Source organism: Homalodisca vitripennis, chromosome 2 (genome assembly GCF_021130785.1).
Source record: "Homalodisca vitripennis isolate AUS2020 chromosome 2, UT_GWSS_2.1, whole genome shotgun sequence".
NCBI classification, from domain to species: Eukaryota; Metazoa; Arthropoda; class Insecta; order Hemiptera; family Cicadellidae; genus Homalodisca; species Homalodisca vitripennis.
The window spans coordinates 102,782,587-102,809,665 of NC_060208.1; the positions used below are offsets into that span (position 1 = coordinate 102,782,587).

Genomic DNA, 27,079 nt, shown 5'->3' on the forward strand with positions numbered 1-27,079 from the left:
AGTTTAAGGAGTGAAGATTTATTGTAATTGGCCGAAATAATCAAGAAAAATATTACTTCAACAAATAAGGAACACGACACTGTCGAGAAGCTGGCAACCTGTGATGAAGAAGCCATACTGATCATGATTGGTCGACAAGATGTGAACCGAAGGCTTTATTATTAGTTCCATCCAACTACTAGTTGGCTATTCAGCCTGAAAATACATAATAAAAACCAATGCAAAAGAATATTCATATCAAAATGTATTTTAACATTATCATGGTTATCGGTACTGTACATATTTTAAAATTATCTACACATAGAATATTGAAAAAATGTTTATATTTTATATCATTTATAATGTAAAATAGTTTAATTTAAGGACTTTTTAGAACAAAAGTCTTCGAGATTTTGTTGTAGAAGGATTCCATCCACTTAAGATTGCTCTCTGCAAATTCCAAGGATTGGTTTATTTGCATCTGTGCCTTTTCTAGGAGTACTTCATGAAGTGATACAAACTTCGTCATCTAAAACAAACATTCTTGTCAAACATCGTTTTACCTAAAAAACCAAAACCTACTATGGAATAATCATGGATATGATGAATGCACAGTGCTTTCAAAAGTGTTCTATACTCACATTACTGTACTGGTTTGCAATCAGTTGATTGGACTTGGTTTGCTTGTTGTAAGATTTTTGATAAAATTTTATTTTAAATATATATTGCATACAGTAGATGGAGAGCATATATGAATCAATGATAAATATTTTAGTTAGTTTTGTCATTTTAAAAATGGTTGTAAGTTTCTTAAGGATGATTCAAAAGCATGTGAAACATCAATCCCCAATTGGGAAGAAAATGTTGAATGATTAATGAAGTGATACATTCATATTAATCCAACAACTATTCCTGGACATCAACAATTCAACATAAAATTACTCTACACAAAGAAAAGAGATACAAAATCAAAACAGTATGAAGAAAAGTTTTCAACATGTCTAGTAACTCCAGTTACAAAGACAAAACGGAAAACTGATTCTGTGTCAGCCTTTAAATTAGTTACTAAATTAATGAAATCTATTTACAATATATAGAAATAATTGTTAATAATCAGTTATTCAACCCATTATACAAAAATACTTCTGAAATTAATACAAAACATTTACTCGAATTAATACAAATGTGGGAACAATGTAATAAAAACAAAAATAACATTTTTATGAAACTTGACAACTGTTGAGCGTTAGAGACTAATACATCCCATGCATGATTGACGTTTTAAATAATTCTAGAACTATTTTAATTCAATTAGTTTTCTTCCTGCAACAAATGAGATAGTGACTGCATGAAAAATCAATGATAATCTGCCGACTACTAATAGCAATAGTTCTGTAATTGCTAGATAACTATTGAATGTTACCATAAGGATTAAGTTCAAAATTATATTGTTTTTAGTTCAGTTAATTTACTATAAATATTTATTTTATTCCTGTCAGATTCAGCAAATCTTGTTTCAATGTTTTATCAATAAAGTACATTATCTATCTATATAATGTTATGAACCAAATAAACTATAGGTTTTGTAGGTTCGCAGTTGTATTTTACGAAATTAAAATATCTTACATTCATTTTATGAATATTACAACACACGTACCTCTCCAAATTCTTCAGGAAAAACCATTCTTTTAGTCAAAACAGAAATGTACCTTCCAAGTGACCTAGTATTTGGTGACACACTGGAAAATAATAAAACAAATGAGTAAAAATGTATTAAATAATACAGTTAGGAAGTTTGATTTTAAAATAACCTCTGAGGATCTTTTAAAATGTGAAGGATCTAGTCCATTTTGCTTTATTTCTTTTTAGAAGTGTATTTAGGGACGGGGTATGGAGGCTTGCTTGCTGCTTTTTCCCTCGTCTGGGAATAATCATAAAATCCTCTAACAGGGATGTACCTTTACTAAAAATATAAATATTGAGTAAAATGTACATTTAATTGATTTCAATTTGTTTAAACTCGATTAAAACATTTTTATTGGAGAGCGATAGATTTGCAACGATGGTTATGTTCACTCCATCGAAGACTGAATGAAAATCTTTTGAGTTAGTTGAAATACTACATTTGGAGGTGTTAATAAAATAATAAGTGATTATTCATATAGTTTGATTTAATTTTAATGTATACTTTCACAACTTGTCCACAAACAAGTTCTTTTCCATCATGAAAAGAAAACAGCTCATTTCTTTGTAATTGCGGCTGCAAAATTAACCCATAAGCCTAGTGTAGACATATGAACACTTTTGTATGCACAGTGCTTACACAAAGCATGCTGACCTGACTATATTATCTGGGCTGTAATGGATTGGAGGAGTCTGGTTAAAGAGCAAAGAGCTCAAATAAATAAAAATTAACTGAATAAACAATGAGCTGAGTCTATGTCTCCCCTATTCTATATATTTCGTTTCCTCATATTGCTCCACATGAAGACAGAATTGATGGCGTGATAGATATTCTATTCGATCAAGTATTAAAAATATATAATTATTATTGTAAGAATTTACCAATTTTATTACTTGGAATTGAAAAATTACACATCACCGAACAAAGGTTTTAATACTATGTGGAGACCACATTAAAAACTAAATATTGTTCATCTTGCAAACTTAACTAATTTTCACAGCTCTGGTATACTTTAGTTGCAACTTACTAGTCATATATTTTTTGTATGTTCTTTAATAGAAATTCTTGTGCAAGCATATAACCCAGTTTGGTGGTCTGCGCAATGCTGACAAACACAAAAGAAGCATCTTGTTTGCGTATACCCGAAGTAGCATCGATGGATTGTTCTAAATATCTGAAAATTTATATCATAAAGTATAAGTTACATTATATGAATACGTTCTTAGCTTTATTATAATAAGATCAATGTTACTCTAAAGAAAATAAATCTATAAAATCAAAATGCTATTCATTGCTCATCACTGCATATTTTATGCTGGTGTAATAGTACTAATACATTTTTAGTTTATTTGAAAATAATTTTAGTTATTTATTTAATTTTACCTTTCAAAAATTAAAACTAATAAGAATAAATTCCCTTTTCGTGTTTAAAGAAGTTTCTAAAAATTCAAAAGCTATTTTCAGCAGAAGTTAATGTTTGAAATGGTTTAATGTAAAATGCAAAGAAATAACAGTTGATGAATTTGAAGGAATATTGAAGAAATATTTAAAGTGAACTGGAGGTTTAATAGTTATATATATTAAATATGCTAAATGTAAATTCTGACGACATTGAACTATTAAACACAAGTATGAAGGATATTAATACTTTGTAGTATAACATTAAAAAACTTTGATTTCCTTACTATAGCTAAATGATAAGCTTCTTAAAGCACGGGAATAAATAAAAAAAAATACAAAGGCAAAACAATTAGATTTTTTTAATTTATGGATTATTTTATCATTCTTCACAGATTTGATTGATTTCCCACTAAACATGCTAAATAGGTGACATGGTAAACAGAGAATGATAATCTATAATTTAAATTGATTGTAGAATTCTTTCTACCTTGTTAAAAGAATGTTGTTCTCTGTACAAGCCAAAGCTTGTAGGAATAAGTCTTTTTCACTGGCGATATTGGAATTCAGGTACTGACTCCAAACATATTCCCAGGCTCTTTGACCTCCATTTCTCACTCCCACACAATAGACAGTACTCCTCAAATCCTGGGGAATCCTAGACCACAAACATTTTATTAAAAACCCACACAAGTAGAAAATAGTTTGATAAACTAATAATTATTTAAGTATTTGATGAATACAAATTGCAATTATCAACTTACGTATTGACACCAGTGGAAATCCAATTTTTGAACAACTGATCTGCCTTTTGGATACAGTCACCCACTTGATAGTCACAGGCCAATTTCACTATCATCTCTTTTAGTTTAATGTCTTCAAATTTTTCTGGCACTGCAGTCATATCACTGAAAGTCATGTATGTTCTTGATAACAGATGTTGGACAAACTTCTACTGGAAAAAAGCATTAAGAAGAATTACCTTCAGTAACTAAAACAGTCTACTTTACCAAACATTTCCTACCTACCTGCATTAAAGACATTTAAATTTCAAAGCATACATTTATATGTATGAGGTGTCAATGATTGATCAGCTGGTTTTTGTTTCCATTCTGATTTCTTTCTGAATATATTCTGGAAAGTGATGAATTATATTCAATTTTTTGTAGAGAAGACAATGTGTTGCACATTAAACCTTTGGCTGACTAAACCATGTTTGCCTCTTAAATAAGTGAGAGGTTAAGGTGAACTGGAAGTGAGGAATTGACTTTTACCTCCAATAAAGGCGAATTTCATTATGACAAAACAATACATTTTTATTACAACAAGTCATACTGATATGAAATCATATTCAAAATGATTGAAACTAATAAAATGAACAAACAGTTCATACTATTAAATGCGTGTGTTATAAGTTATCTGAGAACAACAGATACGATTGATGAAAAGAGAAGCAAGCATGACAGGAAAATGACTCAGTCTACCCAAAACTGCAATGTTACAATGAACGACTATAATAACCCTAGAACTGGTACAGTTAAGTTCTCAAACTGATACAGCAATTTTGACAGTTTAATTCATAAACATTTGAAACTTCATAATACACAATGAACAAAAACATATGGTGCTATACATTATTTAAATCTGTATGAATACTATACAGTAAAAGAAAAATGGTTCATACCTGTATGTAAAAATTGTTTTCTGTTAGAAAAAATAAAAGTTTTAATTAAAAAATATGTTTCTCATGTCACAGTACGTGCCTCTAATGCCATAAGAGTAAAGCTAAAATGCAAAACATATAAAATGTCCACCATTTATCTAGAAAAATAATGTTAAGAATACATATACAAGGTGGCTGTTTTAAATGGGTCATCATTTGGTTTAAAGGTCACAATTGTTTTCCATTGTGATATTGGAAAACATAAATCGGATACCTAACTAAACCTTTCTTTGTTTTTAGGGATGTACATCCAACTTTTAAAAACTGCCACCATTTTCTAATATGATAGTCTTCTTATTTTGTTTATTGAACACTCTGTATATTGATTATTATTATTTTTTATAGTAAAAGTAATTTAAAAATTGTTTAAATATGAGATTTTTTCATATTTTCCTAAATAACGAAGATATGAGAGTTCAAAGTGTTAATTTTCCTTAGAGACTTTAACATTGAGAAAATGCCCTTTTAAACAAGTATCCAGTGCTCTTAACTGTTAATATAACATCTTAAATTTGGAAATCAAAACTAAAATCACATTGTAAAATTTAAATAATAGGCCAAAAATAACAGATAACAACTCTAAACTTTGTATAAAACACATATTATACAATATAAAGGAACAATGATACTTTGAACATGCTTCTAAATTTATACTTCTGATTTGAAAATCAAGACGTATAGAAATTAACTAAAAGAACAAATAGCTATACAAACATGAAAAACAATGTAAAATATGAGTTTAGGACAATAATTATAACTTCTGAGTATCATGGATTTTCTGTTATGCAGACTGATTGTATTTATACTTTTATATTTTGCAGGATATGTCTGTGAATTAAATTACGGGTTGATTAGTAAATAGGTATATTGTTGATTTTTTTTAGTCTATTTGAAGGCTCAAAATGTGTGGAAATTAACAAGTTGAGTGCTGCTCTATACTGTGATATTTGGTACTATAAACCAACATCAGTACACACTAGGGTGTCTGTGGCAGTTAACGTGTTAAGGTCCACTACACAATAAACTAACTGCTACAATATTGTACAAACTTTACTTTGAACTGATCAAACTTCTCAGTGCGCCACAGCAGAGCCTCCAGTTCCCGAAGACAAGTGGAAGCCGCACGCCAAGGGTTGTAGGCTCTCTCTTTGCGGATGTATTTTAGAAGTCTGATCGCTAAACGGTACTCCAGAAGACCCAGTTTTGCCAAAGACATGGAGTCCATCACCAACTGTACACGGTTTAATTCATGGATTGCTGCAAAGTTTGGACTGCAAAGGACTTTAGCTAGAAGAGACCAGGTGTGATGGTCATAGTTCACCCGGTACAGCCCTGCCAACAAAGGCAATAACAAGTCAAGAGAGGAAACTCCTACAATGTTTATTTTTAAGTTTTGTGAGATCTTTTTACAGTGTTGTTATTTATTTAGAAAGGATTCATTAGAGGTCCAACAGCAATTTGTTCAATGAAATATACACTTTAAGAGGTATCAATTGTAGTCAATTGTATTCCTGATAAAATTAAACATCATTTATTTTTTGTCAGGACCAAAATTATGATCTATTTTACTGTCTTTGTAAAGTTTTCAGTTTACTGCATTTTTGTAAGGAAGAAAAGGACAAAGAAACAACTTAAATAATTTTTCTAACCAGTGAACAAATGGTTTCACTAACCTTCAAGTGAATGGTTTTCTAAAGAACACCATGAAACAAATGCTATTTTGAATAATTTTCTTAAAATTTTACTTGAAACTACCAAAAAAATAGTTATTTAATAGTAATTAGTTGAAAAAATTAAAACTGGTAATTAAGGAGATCTGAGGTATTACCGACCAGTAGCTTTATTGTTCAATATTATCCAATCCGAAGATTGGGATCCTGTGTCAAAGGTCAGCTCAGGAACATCACAACTCAACCAATGTGTGCTTTGCGTCTCGTTGAAGTTGTTTTTAATGGCAGTGGAAAAAGTCAGTGGTATCCACCAACACTCTTTGGATTGTTCTCCTGACGTGTGTTGAATTGTGAGAAAACGTTTCTGCAATTGAAACACAATGGTATTACACATAACAAATGGAGATGCGTATGGAAATTCATGAGAGTTGTGGACTTTTCATAAAGGGTGAAGATTTTAGGAGCTTAAAACTAAGAAAACAAACAGCAAATCAAACCATCTTAAAAAATTTAAAAAAAAAAAACTTATTTGGTCTTTTCCTCTAATAATTGACAGTAGACAATATTCTATATTTGACAGATTCATAGAGAACTATAGTAACATCATACTACATAAGATTAGTACCAGAGAAATAATGAATAAAATCAGTGTGTATAAAACATTATCAGACATTATAAAATTATTGTAGCCTGCTTCTTTGCCATTTCTTGTTCAGCATTCTACTACTGTATAAAAATGGATTAGCCAATCACCGCTTCACTTTTTTTCAAGTTCTTATGATGTACATTTTGAGATTTACTGGTAAGTAAATCCTAACTTAACTCCCATATAAAAGAGTTTCTCATAATCTATGATCAATGGGAAGATGGATGAGGTGAATTTCTATTGTTGTAGGAATGAATGTCACAACAACAGACCAATAATACAAGAAGATTGATATTTTTAACCAACCCAGTAATATTTGCAAGTGTTCAGCACAGCTTTAGTAAACTCCCTTTAGTTTATATGAGTAATATTATTTTTATCACCCAACAGCAATATAAAGATTACATGACATACAATTGAATGACTACCAGTAACTAACTGTTTGTTTTTGTCTAATAAACTATTCAAACTTTAACTGAAACATTACAGGTTTAATATTGTTGTGAAGATTCAACGAAATAGTTACTTTGTGCAGTTACAATCAATTAGTGGTCCAAGAATCCATTATGCTCTTCACTAACATGATGCTGTAAATGAAACCTCATATAAGTGTATCAAAAGACTTTCTTCGCCCTTACCTGAGTCACAGTGATTCTTCCATGATCTCTCTTCACTGTGACAAGAGGATAGTCAGACTGTATAGTCCAAGAGTCCATGATGCTCTTCACTAACATGATGCTGTAAGTGAAACCTCATATGAGTGTATCATAAGACTTTCTTCGCTCTTACCTGAGACACAGTGATTCTTCCATGATCTCTCTTCACTGTGACAAGTGGGTAGCCAGTCTGTAGAGTCCAAGAATCCATGATGCTCTTCACTGTCTGGCCAGGAGGTAGCACTCTGGTCTTGGCCGCCTCCAACGTCAGACAGTTCCACAAATCATCAGTCTCAGAGTTCCCATATGAAAACTGCTGCAAGTACATATTGACTCCATTGCGAAAAACATTGTCACCGAGAAAACCATTCATCATATGTAGCAGAAAAGCACCTGAAACATGAACGTATTTCATTGTACACACATTTATTACATTTTAACCCTTTAGCTGTAGTGGTATTTGATTTTGGCTGTCTGTGAATAGTGGCACTGAACATATTTGGCTGGCATTTTGTACAAAGCTTGTACTCCGCACATTATTTAAATTAAGGGTATCTAGCTCACTTATTACTGACCTGATGGACATTTTCTTGTATGAAACTAGATTACCAATATTTTGAACCAACCTAACATATTTTTGACCAATTATATATTTCAATAACAATGGATCAATGTAATATTTTTTAGGAAACATTGCTAATTTCTGTTGTAAAGTAAACACACAATTAAATGAATTTGGATGTAATGGATCAACTCTTTTAGACAGCATATTTTAGTAATTAATGATGGAAGCTAATTATATACAAAATTTTAAAAAGCATTACATACAAAATTTAGTCTATGTAAACAAAAAAATCTGAACTTAAATTTTTGAAGAATCACGAAGTTTGAATAGGCAAGCGATAATAATGACTATGATGATGCCCCTCCTGTATGGTCTCCAGCCACCAATGGGTTGAGATGACTGGACAATAGAAGAAATCAACGCTTAATGCTTGATGTCTGGTGATGGTAAACCAACAGATTTTTTAAATTTACTTTCAAGCATTATACTGCTAGAAAACATCATGAAATTCACAAATCTAACCCCTTCACTGTATTTTCCCCTGGGCTAACTCCTAAATGAAGATTTGGGCAAAGGATAGATCTAACAGTGAATGAATTAAAAACTTTCATTGGCTTGCTACTGCTTACTGCAACATTTAAACAATAGAGAATCCAGGATTATTGGAAAACACATTGACTGTTCGGAATCAAATGCGTTTCACAATACATGAGCAGTAATAGGTTTCTTGGAAATTAATGTTGTATCTATGTTTATTCCCCTAATCTAACCAATGTTCAAGTTCACTACTAAAGGTTTGACTCCTGATTGATTATTTCAATCACAAAATGAATGATCTCCACTTTCTATAAAAGGAACTTTCATTAGAGTACGTGATGTTGTAGTGAGAGAGATTGGCCTTTCACCAATACATCAAAAGCAAAGATACAAATATGTGTTAAACTATTTACCCTGACTGAGCCACATTGGCTAATTTTTAAGTTACTTGTACTTGTACTGCAGAGTAACTGATGTCGTAGGCAGGAAAAGACAATGTAAATTTTGTATTAATTATCTTGGATGGTAAATTTTATAATGCTCACTCATGGATAACTATAATAGCGTTAAATAAGCAGCACACTATACATAGCGTTATATAAGTACTTTTTATTTAAAAAAGTACTTATATTATGGATAATTTGCAATTAAATATAAAGTAGGTGAAACAACCGAAAGGTGCATAAGCAGAATCATGATTGGAAAGTGGAAAGATAAACAGCAGGTGCTGTATGTTTCAACAGAGTTTGGAAACAAAATGGAAATTTATACAGAACGTGAAGAGAAAGAAAAACCCCTCCTAATCGTTAAGTACAAAGCTTAACTCAGCATTGTTTGCATTAAAGGGAACCAAGACAACTAGTACTCATGAAGCCATGAGAATAGCATATCACACATTATTCGAAAGCCACCTCCATTATGGAATAGCAGTCAGGGGTGCTTTCTTCAGGTAGCAATCTCCACAGAGTTCTGGTAATGTAGAAAAAATCAATAAGGTTAATGGCTGGAATAGGACCTAGAGAGAGCTGCAGAAACATTTTCTAAAACTGAAAAATATTGACAATAACATCCATTTTCATCCTAGAAACCATACTTTATTGCATAAGTAAGGATCCTCCAAAACAAAGATATCTACACTGCCATTACACTAGACAAGCAAGGGATTACACTCTACCAGTCCATAGAACAGCATTGTTCGAGAAAAAACCATCATATGCTAGAATGAAACTCTTCAACAAGCTACGATATCATCTGAAAGACAACCCAAGATCTATAAAGAGAAACCTACGGTGTTGGCTACAAGACCACGCATACTACATGAGTTTTCATGGAATGATGAATCTTAATTAGACCTCACACACAATAGAATTCACTTGTAATAACTGTTTGACTCTGTAACATGTCTTGATGATATTGTTAATAAAGTATATTGTCTATTAGCTATTGTCTATTCATGAAAGGTGTAGATCAATCAGACTAAATGATGCTCCACAATATGTAAACTGCTCATTTACAAGCCAAAAAAATGCTGATATTCTATTTTTTACCTTATGTTTTTGAATCATTTCCCCCCAAGAGAGAAGAGCTCTGAGCTGACAGCAACAGTTTGGAGATGAAAGATGCTGAGTGAGTACCAGAGCAGGAAAAGGAATACAAATAAGATACATTTGTATAGCATGTGTGGGAAAGCCAGGACTATGCTTTGAAAAATGTTTTGATATCTTCCTCCAGATTGTAAAATGGTCACAGATAGTTGTAATAGTACAGTTTTTGTATGTTAGTAAAATACACAAATCCTTACAATGTCTTTTGTAAATGAATTTGTACACATTTTTCATGTTACAATTATTCAAACAATATTTCTGTTTTCTTTTGTGTGGAATAAACAAATAAACACAATGCTCTTCCGAGCCATGCTGATATGTGCTATGTGCTAGACCGCTGTCCAGACAGTTACATTGCTCAGAGATAGAAACATATGAAAATCTATGTCATAAGGAGTATCTCTGGTCTTTTATTATATCACTCATCACAGCTGGTTAAGTTATTTATCTATATATCTACCATAAAAAATATCTAGCAAAAATTCAGGTTAGACATACACTCCATGTTGAACTTTCATATAAAACCTTATTCTGAATAAATATATTTTTAATAATCTGTTAAGTGCTAAGACTATATAATAATAAACACCTACCTTTACTATAAGATATGGAATCAAAAATTTGGTTGATCTCATTTGGGTGTCCAATTGGAACAGAAACTGGATGAGATGACTTCAAAGCATCAAGGGGGAAAATATCTAATAAATTCAATAAAACTTCAAAATTGTAAGAGTTCCATTCTGGAAATTCCTGAAAATGTTATGCAAGTATATTAATCTTAAAACAGAATTATATTTTCACATTCATTAAATTTAATTACATTGCTAGTTATAATAATAATTGAAGAAAGCCTATTGTATAATTGGAATTTACGGATGAAACAAATTCTTTGCTTCATTTAATTCTAATAGTTATTGTCCGTGCTCATATACTCGTTTTAAACATTTAATGCATTTACATTGGTTGGCCGTATATTTTTCTAAAGCACCTGTGTACTTTTTACAGTTAGGAAAAATGTACAGTCTGCTTGAATGTGTTTACTTATCAGTATCAGTGGTGTGGTCTTATTCTTCAAAATTTTGATCAAATGGCTGGACCTCTAAAAGAATCAAGAGGAGAGAGGTACATTGAAAAGAGACCAATATCATCTAAATGATAGTAGTGGATTGGAACATCATTAATTTAGATAACCTCAGTGTCTTCAGAATTCAGAGGACAGAAGGCTTCCAGCTGATTTTTGGGAGAGTGGAATGTCTCCAGTCAAGCTTTTCCTGTTTATAAATGACTATTCGGGTAATTTCACTCTCCCTAGGTATGCCACACTATCAGTCATTCTCTCAGCAAGAGGATCCTAACATCGCCTCCTCAACCATTACAAAAATTGTAGAAGTTTCCTCTTTATTATTTTTATATACCTTAGAGAAGCAAGACAACAAAGGTATTGGTCTGTAATTATTACAAGTGTTTGACCCACTTAACCAGAATGTTTAAAAATTAAATTCAATCATGGATTTAACAAAGATTCCATGAAATAACGTCATCTTATAAATTGACTATACACATTTTAAGACAAATGAATACATTATTTCTCTTACAACAAATCTTTTTACTTCTCTTTAAGTTGGAAAATGTTTCAAATTAAGCTCAAAAACCTAATACTTCTGTAACTGTATAATAAGACTACAACTCTAAAAGCATAACATTGTTCAAACTAGAATGGAAACTATACAAAAAAAGTAGCCTTTCAAAAATCAAAACATTGCCAATATACATTTTTGACATATAAGAATTTAGCATTTATTAGATTACTAGTAACTAATACTCACCCGCTGCACAGCCAGTCTTGCTACAAAAGTAGCAAACCCTTCATTGAGCCACAGATCTGTCCACCATCTCATTGTAACTAGGTTACCAAACCACATATGGGCCAGTTCGTGGGCTATTATGTTGGCTACATTGTACTTGTCTCTGACTGCTGCTGTTTTATTATCCACCAGGAAACAGCTCTCTCTGGGGAAAAAGTAATATACCAATTAGGAATCATTTAATAGTTTCTAATGACTGTTATACTAATAAAACAATGAACGAAATGTGCTGTCAACAACCAATTTTAACAACATGGTGGTTCAAATGTACTGTACAGTGTTTCAAAAAAGAACTATTTAACATTTAACCATTGCACAGAGTGATTTCAAAGTTGCTGAATTCTCAACAAATTTGTATTTATTAAAAACAATGCTTTGATATTACAAAAATGACAGCTTCTGCTAACTTACTTCTATAAGACTTATTACCCAAGCATGTGCTCAAAATATCCACTGTTCATCTGTATGTAGAAATTTACTTATTTGCACAGACTAGTCTTAAAATTATTCTTTCTCTAAAAAACGTCCCAAAGCATTTCCGTTGTTTCAAATGACCGTGATAAGTCACACTATCTTGCTGCACCTAAAATATCCACTCATCATCGTCCAGTAAAGTGACAAACTGATGAATGATATCTGAGTAGACATTTGAATTAACAATGGATTAAAAAATTATTAGTCCAATCATTTTACGCCTGGAAAACGCACACCTTACTCAAACTTTTTCAGAGTGGATTGAGGGTTTGCGAAACACATATGGATTTTTGCAAGCCCAAATTCGGCTATTCTTGCTGTTAATGTATCCATTTAAGTGAAGCCAAGCTTCATCTGTGAATAAAGTCATTTCCAATTTAATAGTTACATTATTTTTACAGCATATCTTAAACTATCTACAGATACATACCTTGTAAGTTAATTTTAACTACTGAAATACTTGTATTTTGTAAAGAGTTTAGTACTTCAAACATTTAGTAGCCCTTTGTCACAAACTGTATAGTGATTATAGATGTTGGAGCAGCCAGCACAGATTTTTGCAGGTTCACTTGAACAGTATCAAGTATCACATAAGTCAAGATTGGCATGCATCTACTTCTGGATCCGTCATAAACACTCCTCATATAAACTAAGTCATAAATAGTTTTTTTGCCTAGTACAAGAACTTTAGAGATCTTCAATTGAAACTGTTGACTACAATATAGATATATTTTATTAAAAAATAAGCTTCAGCGATGCAACTCTTTAATAATGAATGACCTTTATCTTTGACTGAGCACAACAATGGCAGTGCCTGGATGTATACAATCAGCTGTTCACAGTTGACACTTTTAAAGAAGAAGCAATATGACAGTAACAATCAATAATAGTTTAAATTGTTAGTTAGATAACTCTGACGTTATTTTAAATTGTGTTTCTGTCTAGCAACTTTAGAACCATCTGTTATACTATTATCGTGAGTTGCAGTGATTCAACAAAAGCCCCATGTTTCATACTGCTGATTCATCGTTGAAGAACCTGATTATTCTCAGACTTCCATCCTCCAGTATCGTTTTTGGCGTCTAACTTAGGGCCTGTCTGCCATTGCTGTTTCTACAAAGAAAATAGGACTGTATAGGCTGCCATTGTTTGATAAAAGTTGGGAGAATCTCTATCATGCTGTATGATAATTTGTTTTATAAGTCACATTCTTACATGTGATGATTTATCATGTGAGAACATTTTAATCTTCTATCCCCTTGTTGATGATTAATTCACAGCTCCACACATAGTAGATTGTCACTGTCACCTGCATTATGTTCCTGCAGTAACTTAATCTTGCATGGTTTCAAAACCAGATAATGAATGATGGAGGTGAAAAACATGCCAGACAGACATTATGGGAAAGGTTGACCACCTAGCTTGACTCTGAAAATATTTTGACATCAACATGTTTTGTATTAATTTACAAAGAATTTTTTACTAGAAACTCGAATATACTTTCCCCTCAACAAATTGGAAATCCTATTCAAATGCTCCTCCTTTTCTTGAATAAAACAGGAATTAACCTTTAAATCTAGTATACTTCATCAAATAATATAATCTAAAACTGACCTGTAAGTAACCAGACCCCAATTTTCCATAGCTCCTGCAGAAAAGTCTGGAATAGCTGCACTGTCCAACTTTACTATGGGAAATTTTATTTTGAAGAAATCTTCATAGAAAGATAGGATCTTTGGAGTGCAGTTGAGAGCAAATTCAGTCTATAATAAGAACATTATGTTGATTGTTTATACAGTTTTGTCATTAGCAGTAAAATTTATATTATTTGTACACAAGGGCTATCCAGAAAGTAGATTACGTTCTGCTCTGTAGCTATTAGGAGTGGGACAATCACAACCATTTTGATGTCAGGACGTTTCTCCGTTCAGTGGTTATCCAGCCATGCTAATGAGAGATTATTGTTGATCCTTATTGTTTAACAATAGCAGTTTAAAATATGTGACAGTGAAAATCCACGAGTTATGAAGTTTGGTTTGCGTAATACAGTTTTGTTGGCTAAACACAATAAGTTAATTGGGATTTATTGCCAACTCTGTGAAGTTTATGGGAACAATGTGATTACTGAACGTGGATTGTGTCAGTGGTGCACATGGCTAAACTAATGTGCATGATTAAGAATTAAGTGGAAATTGTCTCTAAAGTCAATGAGAAGATTAAAGGTGTTTATTACAAGAAACTGTTATGCAGAAGTTAGGTTACCATAGATTTTGTGGAAGTTGGGTACTGAAAATCTTTACCACAACAACATTCAACCACACATAGAAAAGCATACTCAAGAAGTACTGGATGCTTTAAAGTAGGAGTTGTTTCCACATCCACCTGACAGTCCGGCCCTGCACCCAGCGACTACCACCTGTTTCCAACAATGAAGACCTGGCTTGTGACGCAGCACTTTGATGATGTTATGGAACTGCGGGAGGGTGTGGCTACCTGGTTGAAGTCTCAGGTAGTAGAATTTTATAACGCTGGAATTTCAAAACTAGGTCACCACTATAACAAGTACCTAAATTTGCATGGTGACTATGTTGAAAAGTAGTATTTCAGTGTCCCTTTCAAAGGTACATAAATACAATTTCTTCTTGTAATTTCTGTTTTTTCACATTTATCTTTTTTCTGTACATCAAAACATAATTTACTTTCTGAATAGCCCTCATATTTTTCTATTCTTTTTACTTTTAAGTTTGATACATTATGTATTTTAGGGGCATTCCATGTGTTAATATGATCAGTGTGATCTTGTTCAATAAGGAAAATTTTACTGAAAAAGGATCTTTACTATAAAGCTAGTTAGGATAGGTGTAATTTAAACCATCCAATGAGTAAACAAAATCAAACTTTTGGTCAAATTGTATGGCCCTTAGAGATAAAGTGTATTTGAAATATCTTGCTAAAATATCTCCCAAAATTTCAAGCTAAATAAAATCATTTGTTTAAAGCAAAACTCTATTTTTTAATTCAATAGGTTGTGGTATTGAAGACAACATTATTGAACTTCCACTCACTGTGTTCATGGGAAAATTTCTGTGGTTTGAAACATTAAACACAAACATCTATATTTTTGTATATGATATGTCTATTAAATTGTACAGAAAATCATTTAAAAACTTCTAAAATACAATTAATTTACCTGGTCGATTGCATCTTTACGGGCCCAGACACGAAACAGTACATTGTTAGAGTGTGAAAGCGTCTGTTTGGACTGAAAGTCGGAAACCAAGAAAGCTATTAGGTAAGTTGACATTGGCACACTGTCTTCGTACTGGTCCCACACCCAGCCTGGTCTTTCTTTACTAAAAATGTTATTCAATACAAAAGTGTTATAGTATTACCTCAAAATAACCTAGAAAAAGTGAAGAAAAACACTACATATGCTGGAATAAAATTGTAAAACTATATCCCCAAAATAACTAATGTCAAAAGATGTTTTTATGTAGTATTCATTCCTCTCAATGGATGAATTTTATTATCTCACCTAGACAGTCAGCATAAAAATAGCTTAAACATCCATTCTTCTTTTTTAAGTGATTTTTGAGGGCTTGTAGTGTACCCTAAAGAAAGACGAATAGTTTTTTTAAATGTACATTGATAGAAATACTATTAATATCATGTTAATAATAGTTCTGATTTACTTGAAACTATTTATTATACAGTTCATTAAAAGCAAATAAAGATATTATTGATTTACTGAGATTGAGATCAATTTTGAAACCTTACTGCATAAAACAACGTTGTCCTTATTAAAATATGGCAATAAATTAAATATTGATAACCTTCTAGTGAGGTGATAAGAAAATAGATTAATTTAAATAACCATGTTTATCAGAAGTAATAGAAGAATATTTTTTTAACTTTAATTATTTAAAATTGATTAACTACTGTAAGCTATTAAGAAATTATGGAAATTTAACAGTTTTTTTTTTAATGCAAGTGGTTACACTTGTCCATTAAATCAAATACCATTAAATCTAAACTAATTATTTATAAAATGTTGCAGGGCCCAGTATAAGTAGGAAGTAGTCCATTCATTCAAAAACTAATTTCATTAGATAATAACAAGGTCTTCGCATGTACTTTTCAGTCTTAGTCCTTATACTACTTAGTAAAAGCACTTATGATGTAATATATGATACAGTTCTATAGAATTGTTTAAATTGAAAGTAGGCATACAACAGGTAGATATTATTTAAGTGTTCATGGTTAATAGTATAACCTGACTCTTATAACATATTTTGCAGGTGTAGGAGCATTTATGATTCAAATAAATGATATTTCCAATACAACAGCTGAGTCTGCCTTGTTACTCTGATCAAGAAAATACATACACAGGTCTCGGAAACCTACTTCGGTCAACAATTTACCTTATTGCCCTGATGAAAAACTATATATGTATTTGGCTCTCAAAAATCTACTTTGGTCAAAAAGCATCTACTTCCGGCTTTTGTAATCTACTTTCAGTCTGAATATTTCTAAAGGCACACCTGAGTCTGCCTTGTTGTCTCAATTAAAAATACAAATATATAGGTTTGAGAAACCTAATTTGGTTACAAGGTGTATACTTCTGACCATATAAAATCACTTACGATGCCACAGTTAAGTTTGCCTTGTTGTGACAATGAAGGAAATATACATACATACGTCAGAATGAGAAGCCTATTATGGATTAGGGGGATATCCTACCTACTTCCTATCTTCTTCTAGTATAAGAGAGAAATCCTTATTCAGTTCATGCAACATTACAAAATAATCAGTTCAAAGAATCAAAACCTTATTGTTTTTCTGACTGTAGTCTGGTAAAGAAGGGATTGTTGACGTATGTTACTGTTCATTTCATTAACATACCATTTCTTTTACATAGTTTTTATGTGTTCTTCTTTAGTGTGTTTTCCATTAACCACTGTTAAATTGCCATATTACAATGTAAAAAAAATCTAACCAGTTTGGAGTACTTTATGTGAAAACATTCACAGCCTTTTTCATCAAGGTTGATTTTGTAACAGTATTTACAATAGTAATTACAACACATTATATGTTTTTAATTAGTAAATGCCACAATCTGGAGTAAAATTTACATATTAATTTTGTATTTGCTATCTGCATTACACTACTGATCAAGCACTGTATACCTGATATTTTATCAAATTTAAATGTAAACAAATGTTTCAGCCAATATGTCGAACTTTAACTGTAAGTGTCAACAGCTGTTTAGTGTCAGTTAAATTTGGATTATGAGACATAAATACTAAAGTTTTTTTCTGAATTCCAAAATATTCCAGATAACTTTTCTAAACTTTATCTTCATATAAACCTTCCTCGGATTTTAATAAATATTGTACAAAGAGAATTAGCTGAATTGGCCTACCCATTCTCGAAATTTACTCTTAGCAACATATTTTTTTATTCATTTTTATTTATAAGCTAAATTTTATAAAACTAACTTTACCAGAATTAACTATTATAGTTTTTACATGATTTTATTTATCGTCGCTTAAGAAACAGGACCGCCTTAAGTGACATTTTTTGCTGAAATTGAGTTATTGGTATCAATGGACGCAGAATTTCTCTGCGGACCGTTTGGCTCTGTTAGTTCAACAAAACTCTAACAGATAGCGTCACTATCGCATTTGAAACAGCCCCGCCTGTCTGCAACCTCAGTGGCAGTACCGCCTATATAGCGAGGCAAGCCATCAGTCAGTAGATACCGGCTCGCATATCGTCACTGTTCTATTGGAATTGTGTCTACATTGTGCAACCTTTGGCGTCATTAAGGTAAGAATAAAACTATGTTTTACTCACGGAAAAGCTCTTTGCTTTGTGATCTTGTTTATAGTGAATTAACACTACATTTATCTAAAACAGTTTCTAGCTTAACCTTACTTTACACAACTCAAGATATGCGGTTCTGCTTTTCGTGAGTTTTAGCAGATAGGCGGTTTTGAACCTAACAGTAGATATCTTACACAAGTTGTTTTTATTTTTCAAGTCTTTATAAAATTGTTTTATCATTCCGCTTCTGAAATAGCATCTTCATTAATAAAATAAATAATATTTTATTGTCATAAATTACATGTTTGCATCCACAAAGTCACAAATAAACTTCAACTTAAAGCTTAAGTCAAAAATACATACTTTTAATTACCAGGGATGTATACCATAGCAATGACTACATTATGATATATTGTTATATTTAATGTCCTCCTCTGAATGCAGATATTATGAAAGATTTGAAAATTGAATTACGCTGATAAATTTGATTTTTTTAGAGTACAGTGATGGATAGTTCAAGCAATTCTGAGGATGAGGGAGGTTTATTCACATCGTCAGAGATCTCAAAAGAAATGGGATTTAGTACATCCACAATTGAAAGAGCTACTAAGAGGTCACATCAAAGTTCTTCTGGCAATGAAAACCACAATTTAAAGAAGATTAAAATGACAAGTAAGTAGTACGTATTAACTAAGTTACGGTATTTGTTATGTGTTAATATTTTTTTCAATATTTAAAAAGCAATCATAAGTTTTTGAAAACGGACAACTATTGTGTTCTTATTGACAACAATTTATTTATTTATTAGTACGATTTGAAAGTGTGAAGCTCTTAGTAACGTACTGTATAGAAAAATTCAGAGTTTACCCTGCATCATTGATGTATCATTTCAGTTGTCTTGTTTTAGCAAAAAATTCTCTTTATTATTGTATGGTAGTGCAATTATTTTCCTCATGGTTTCCAAGGGACACCACCACGTTTTGTTTTAGCTGGCCGAGGTACTATAACAAGTGAAAGCTATTTTAGATTTTATCATTTGTAACAATGATAGTTATACATGATTACTGCACAATTTGTAATGTATTATGTATTTTGTGTGCTGAAAGAAGAGAATAAATGTAATTTCTTTCTTTCTCTCTCTTTCTTTGTTTGCCCAATACACTTACAATGGTATACAACTTTGGTAAACAGAAAATAATCAATTCTTTTGAGCTTGGATTGCTCCTAACTAGTTTGAATTTATTACAGGTGCTGAAGAGGACATTGTAACAGATTCTCTCTGCTACCTAAGCACTATGGAATTGCAGGATGTGTCTACCACTTTGAATATAAGTGATATTGTTGATACAGCTGTCTCATCGTGTAGCACGACACAACGTCAGCTCCCTGATATTAGAAATAACTATTTTGACGTTCAGAAAGACACTTCAATTGCAGATTGTGACTTAAGTTTTTATGACCCCAACGATCTTGATTATATTCCATCAATTAACAGCAGCTTGATTGTTCAATCTTCACCTTTACGTGACCAGCAGCAGATATTAGATGTGGAAATAAATCACCAGCTACTAGAAGTGGAAATAAACCAGCAGCCACCAGAAGTGGAAGTAATCCAGCAGCCACCAGAAGTGGAAGTAAACCAACAAGGTCCGGAACCTTCTGAAGAACAGCCCGTTGTAAGAAATAGAGTGAGAAGTAAAATTCTTGATAAGACTAAATGGGAAAGAAATGCTGAAAAGGAAAAAAGAATGAAAGGGCAAGCATATTTAGGGTTTAGAAAAACAGCCAAAGGAAAAACCTACCATGACACAGAGAGAGAAGGAAGAAGGATGGGACCTCCGTGTACTTCAAGATTTTGTGAACGGTCCAAAGTTAGGTTTTGTAACAGCATAATACAACAAGAGAGACAGGAAATCTTTTCAAACTATTGGAATAATATGAACTGGGATCAAAGAAAAGTTTTCATAGTAAACAATGTCTTAAAAACACCAGTTAAACGGAGGGTAGCTGAAGGTGATGAATCAAGAAGAAACGATACCCTGACTTACTATTTGACTGTAAATGGCAAAAAGATGAAAGTCTGCCAGAACATGTTTCTACAAACCTTAGGAATTAAGAAATGGACTGTGCGATACTGGTTAGACACGCCTGGACAATCTACAGGTACTGCCTCTTCATTTGAGACATCTCATGATAATATTGGAGAAAGAAGGGTAAATCCGATTCAGATTGAGTTTTTAAACAAGTTTTTTGACAGTTTGCCCAAACTTCCCGCCCATTATTGTAGATCCACTTCTACATCTTTGTATCTAGAAACAACGATTGTGTCCAAGACTCAGCTCTATGATCTATATAAGAACCAATGTCAGACCAGTAGCGCTGTTCCACTTAGTAGGTTTACATTTGATAAGATTTTCAAACAGAAGAACCTAGCTATACATGCACCGAAAAAGGATAAATGCGATCTTTGTTCTGCCTTTGAGATAAAAAATGGAACCGTTACTGAGGAGGAGTATAACAAACATATAATTGATAAAGAACAAGCTAGAGAGCAAAAACAAATTGACAAAGCTAAAGCCATTCAAGGATTGCATTATGCTTTCACTCAGGATGTTGAAGCAGTAAAGTTAGCGCCTTGCTTGAATGCCAGTTCCATGTACTTCAAAACTAAGTTAGCAGTACACAATTTCACTATGTACAATTTGGGGAACAAAGATGTCAAGTGTTACTGGTTTGACGAAACAGCATCTTCACTTGAAGCGTCAACTTATGCATCCTGCATTATTGATAATTTAAAAACTATGCTTGCAGAAGACAAAAAACCTATTGTTTTATGGTCAGATGGCTGTGGAGCCCAAAATAAAAATGCCATACTGTCAAATGCCTTGCTACATCTATCGATGGAATCCAACGTAGTAATCGAACAAAAGTGGCTAGTGAAGGGTCATACTCAGATGGAGTGTGACTCAGTTCACAGCAAAATTGAATCCCTGCTCCAACCTAGCTACAACAAACAGAGAAGAAAAGAAATTTATCTGCCGAGCACGTATCACAGCATGACCTTAGAAGCCAGGAAAGCACCTATTCCTTACAGGTCTGTGTTTTTGACACACCAATTTTTTAAAGATTTTTCAAAGCCCAGCACTATGTTTTACGATTCAATAAGACGCGGTAGAAATGTATCAGACCCAAAGGTTAACGATGTAAAAGCATTACAGTACCAGCCGGATGGAAGGATCCTCTACAAACTCAATTTCAATGATGAATTCAAGGAACTGCCCCAAAGTCGGAAACCAATGTTGAAAAATGTTGAGCCAATAACTGACTTCCCGCCACTTAACAAACAGAGACTCCCCATCACTGAATCAAAGTGGAAACACCTTCAGGAACTGAAGCAATTTATTCCTAGAGATTGTCATGAATATTATGACAGTCTGCCGTACAAAAACAAGTAAACCTTTTATTGATTGGGATTTTACCAATTCCTTACTATCATAATTTAGTTTTATTATACTATTGTTGTATTATTTAACCATAGCTAGTACTTTTCCCCCAAATTGTATAGATTCTACCATTTAAAATTTATACAACTTTTCATAATGTAATGATGATAATAACCATTTACAAGTACTTATATTTGAAATGTATCCTTACTTTATACAAATAAAAATACAGTACAACAAAAATAAAGAATTTTTATCTTTGCATTTTAATGAGTTGTTATTTCCCCATATTGATTTTCAGTATTAATTGAAATAAGTGGTTTTATATTTAAATTACTTTACTAATAAAACAAAAATTTGATGAAAACAAACTTTTTGTACGCTCTAACGCCAGTTAAACAAAACCCGTCAATACCACCTAAGTACCTAACGAAAATAATAATAAGCGGTAGTACCGCCTAAGTACATTACATAATACATGAATGGTAAATACTAATTAAATGACCTAATACCGTTCACAGAACTTAGAAATGTGAAAACAGGTAAAAATTAAATCAGGATTTGACATTATCTGTGGTAAAGAGAAAGTTTTTTGTCCCTCCTGAAAAGTTGACCAAATGTCACTTAGGCGGTCCTGTTTCTTAAGTGACGTTATGTAATTTTAAGTGACAATATAACTTTTACATTATTGAACTAGAAATTTACACTCAATGTAAGGCTGTAAAAAGTGACATTTTTTATTGTTCTATTAAAATAAACAGTATTATATTTTAAATAATAGTGGCACGCCATCAATGATTACAAAATATTAAGTAAGATAATGTTAAAACAAATTAGCAGAGCTAAATTAACTCTTCGCATCGCCAAAGTCCCACACCTGGCCTTCCACAGTTCACAAACCTGGAATACCACTTCGGCCGTTAACTCTAGGACTGGCCGTCTACTTTTTTGTGCTGGCAGGACCATTTTGGCTGATTTGAAAAGATTATTTTGACTGCTTTGAGTGATATGTTTTTAGTCAAAAGTGTACTTGTAACAGTGTTAAAAAAACAAATTTCTCCAACATTCTTTGAAGGCCTCATCAACATTGGAATTCAAGTCGACAATTTTAAGACGTACATTTTAATTATTTTTACTGTTGTGATCCAATTTTAATATATATCCAGGTATGATTCAAAATTTTGTATGCATATTCTACATTGGTGAGAAACGAGGAAGGAGGATTACAAATCAACTTATAGGCAAAACTCCTGTAAGTAGTGTATGAGCATATAGAATGTTTTCCACTCAGCGGGGATCTTAACATAAGAAAATGTGAAAAATGTTTCAGGAAAAAACATCTGCACCTAAAGTAAGGCTAAGTTGTTTTTGACAACATTACAATGATATTTCAACTATCCATTTGGTCGCCCACAAGTGGATGTCTGTGGCACTTGTGAAGAGCTTAATGTTAAAATAAAATCCTCTAACTTGAATGATATGGCAAAAAGAGCAGCAGTTGCTGAATTGCTCATACATGAAACCAAAAGTAAAACACTTATATTACAACACGAGCAGTCGGAAGAGGTTAAAAATTAAAAACACATCCTCTCATTAGCCTTTGATTATATGAAACAATTTTAATTCCAAAATTGCCGATTAAATGAGGCAGCTATCAGTTAAAGTTTTTGGGATACATAACCTCAAAGGCAACAAGACAGCAATATTTTTGTAAAATAAAGTCCTAATGAGGTTTGCACTTTCCTGATCAGTGCAGTGAACTTCGCCTGTTCAACAATAACTGTTGTGGACAGAATAAAAATCAGACCCTATCAGGATTTTGTCTTTAACAAGGCTTACTCTCATATTAATGGTATTGTATCCCATACATTCTTAATGTAAGACATCAGACAGAAGCAGCCTGTCCCCAGCTTTTTGGCATATGAAGAAATGCCTATATAAAACCCTAAGATAGAGGACTTAAATAAGGTAAGAAGTTATATTCCACAGAAAAACTCACTCACTGTTTTTTTAAGACATTTACAACCGGCAAAATCAAGCACTAGTTGTAGCAGTGCATCTGTATTGTGTATTTTGTTGCTGCTTCTTTCTTCTTTGATGCTGAGTCTCAGCTCTGTTTTTAGTTGTTTACCATAGAAATTTTCTATTGTCAGGTACGATATTGGCATTTTTATCACCATGGTTTGTTGATGTATCATTTATGATGTATGCTTAATCTCGTATCTTAAGTTAGGAGGATGACAAATGTTCAAAATATGCTTTAAATTAAGTGTAAATAAATAAAAAATTATTACACTTTAAACAAAGAGTTATCTAACTAGAGTTAGTGTTAGAGTTATTTTAACTTGTAAAATAATTTTTATTAGTTATCTGAAAAACTGTTTTGGGCCTGATCCCTCACTCGGAATATACTATAGCTTGCTACAACTTACTCTTCTACAGAACTGGTGAGAAACATGTTGGAAACAGAGTGTAAACTGTTTTTGTGTCCGAGACTGATGCGGAACTTGGCTTTCATGGCTGGCTCATCAAAACAGGGGAAAGCTCTGCGCGCATCAGTTGGCTCGAACTGTGTAACTGCCAGCCACCTGAATTGAATCACAAACAACTTTATTTGTTAGATACACATGGTGTACAGAACAGTATTTCACAATTAAGGATGTAATCATTGTTACAAGTCTTAAATTAATTTAAATAATAAGAATTAACTGATCTACAATAAATTATATTAAAATAAATCCAGCCAATGTACTAAAACTAAGTTTTTCATCTTTAATAAAAACCTATTGTAAAGTTCATAAAACTCAGAGAAGTAATACAACACGAGGTTAGTCAGATTACCCAACAGGAGTGTCAGTGGGGGGGGGGGGTTCAAGTCTCTACATGAAAAATACTGTACTCTATTCATTGTTCAGATAAACTGAAACTTTGATATATAGAGGTTAAGAATAAGCAAAATTAAGAGTGAAAATTATATATATATATATATTGAGGCTATTTACACTAAAGCTTTGATATATAAAGGTAAAATTAGCCTTGAAGTAAATAGCACATTCAAGGGAATGACAAAACTCTTTTATCAAGAAACTCGATATATCCAGGTTCCACTGTACTTTCAAAATTAAAGCAACTACATTATAGTAATGGGGGGGTGATCTAAACTAAAGAATTTATGTAACAACCATACAGTTATTATTACCTGAACCGCAACCCTACAAGAAGTTTCATTTCCCTGGACAATGTCTTTACAAATAACAGAATTTGTTTAGGATATCCTTCCTGCCAAATCATAGATTTTTCCTTCTCGACCATAATGGTACTCTGGTTAATCCGGGGAGTATCACCAATTTCGGAAAGCAAGAAAGTCAGTTAAATATTACAATCAGTCTGAAAACTGTTCTTCCTAAATCCTCACTGGATGACCTTAGCACAAAATTGGGCTCTTATGACTGGTACAATGTAATCTACTGAAACAACCTTAGTCCACACCTAATTTTCAATAAAATTTGGACTATGCTTAACACCACTATATCGTATTTTAAAAGACTGACAAAATTTGACTCAAAAAAGCCAAAAATATAAAAAATGTATGGTATAACATTGATTTGGCTAAAATGAAGGCAGATGTTTTACATTACTACAGTATATAAAAAAAGATACTAAGTTAAGACAGCACTTTCTAGACCTGAAAACCAGTACAGAAAAGCTGTTGCTTCAGCTAAGTGCCAACATAATGAAAATTACATAAACCGAAGTAATAATAAGTGTAAAGCTGCATGAAAAATTACTAGCAGCAACACTCGCCTTTCAGGTGCCAATTGTAATAGTATCAACAATATCTCTGATTTTTTTAAATAATTGTTTTATTAACTCTGGCTCAGAAATTATAGAAGGTTTACGAAATTCTTCTTTTACTGCAAGAGAATTTTTACAAAAAACTAACATTGAACTACCACCTACCTTTGAATGGATGGACATAAGACCCTAGGATATAATCGAATCTGTTAAAAACCTATGCAACTCTTGACAGTTGTGATATATACAACATGTCCAATAACATCTTAAAGAAAAGTATTCCAGTTAGTGTTGTCCGTCTTTCTTACAATATGTTTCAATCACTGTTTAAATGAAAGCTATTTTCCTGAAGGGCTTAAAATCTCAAGAGTTTATCAATTGTTTAAGAAGGATTCCAAAAATAAACCTGGAAGCTATGGCCCCATGTCTACAGCTCCAGTTGTTAGTAAACTACTTGAAATCTTCATTTATATATAAATGTTTGATTACTTTCAAATGAACAACCTTCTAAATTCTATGCAAATCAGTTTAGGAAAAATAAATCTACCTTTCAATTACTTACCCTAGACAAATTAGTTAGAGATGCTTGCATAGCCTTAAATATGACCTATGACTACTGTAATGGAAAACAAAAGCCAGACAGTAAAGTAACAGAATAAAGAGTTTTAAACAACTCAAAACAAACCATAGAAAATTAATACAGTTGAACAATACAGAATAATAAAATTAATTTGACAAAACACATGTGATATAAATATATGATAGTTGGTATTAATTAATTATTCACCGCATTCACCCCTCCTTGAAAGGGAATAAATAGTCTTCTAGGTACTTTGGAACATGTCTATTTCTTGTAGTGGGTCTTAAAGGTAGGTAGTCAGAATTATGATTTTTTTGGTTGACTGAGGGGAATCAATGTTTTGTGATGGAGCATATGAATTACTTTGTTTAGATGAATAAGTAAGTGTTGCAAGACAATCACGATCCAATGGAAAGATAAGATAAGATTTTTATTGATCATTAGACAATACATGCAATAGATCACGTCAGAATACTTATACTAACAGTAAAATTAACAATTTAAATTAAACACTCATTATAGAAGACACAATAGTTTTTACATTAATTTAATACAATAATGTTAGTGAGACAAAGGTGTACTATTTAGCAGACAATACACTAAAAAACTATCTCACTGATGTCAGATGAATAAA

At 32.2% G+C, this 27,079-nt stretch overlaps 1 protein-coding gene and 1 long non-coding RNA gene across 5 annotated transcripts in view; one reads left to right on the forward strand and one right to left on the reverse strand.

Annotated features, from left to right (window-relative positions):
• Positions 1-306: 306 nt before the first annotated feature.
• LOC124354488 (aminopeptidase N-like) overlaps positions 307-27,079 on the reverse strand; it is a 47,870-nt gene continuing 21,097 nt past the window's right edge. For 3 of the 4 annotated variants that reach the window (XM_046804986.1, XM_046804988.1, XM_046804987.1), the window contains 13 exons: positions 24,503-24,658; positions 15,992-16,154; positions 14,416-14,564; positions 12,289-12,472; positions 11,056-11,212; positions 7,890-8,149; positions 6,617-6,818; positions 5,839-6,116; positions 3,826-4,013; positions 3,552-3,719; positions 2,691-2,837; positions 1,637-1,718; positions 307-508 (listed from right to left, as the gene is read on the reverse strand). In XM_046804986.1, coding sequence (XP_046660942.1) covers positions 359-508; positions 1,637-1,718; positions 2,691-2,837; positions 3,552-3,719; positions 3,826-4,013; positions 5,839-6,116; positions 6,617-6,818; positions 7,890-8,149; positions 11,056-11,212; positions 12,289-12,472; positions 14,416-14,564; positions 15,992-16,154; positions 24,503-24,658 — 2,284 coding nt within the window. In that variant the 3' untranslated portion in view covers positions 307-358. Of the gene's footprint in view, positions 509-1,636; positions 1,719-2,690; positions 2,838-3,551; positions 3,720-3,825; positions 4,017-5,838; positions 6,117-6,616; positions 6,819-7,889; positions 8,150-11,055; positions 11,213-12,288; positions 12,473-14,415; positions 14,565-15,991; positions 16,155-24,502; positions 24,659-27,079 lie in introns of those variants that run through there. The other variant, XM_046804989.1, reaches the window with a different exon arrangement.
• On the forward strand, positions 16,140-20,084 carry LOC124354490. The gene is made up of 3 exons (XR_006921686.1): positions 16,140-18,630; positions 19,125-19,299; positions 19,876-20,084. It is a non-coding gene; the product is annotated as an uncharacterized LOC124354490 (long non-coding RNA).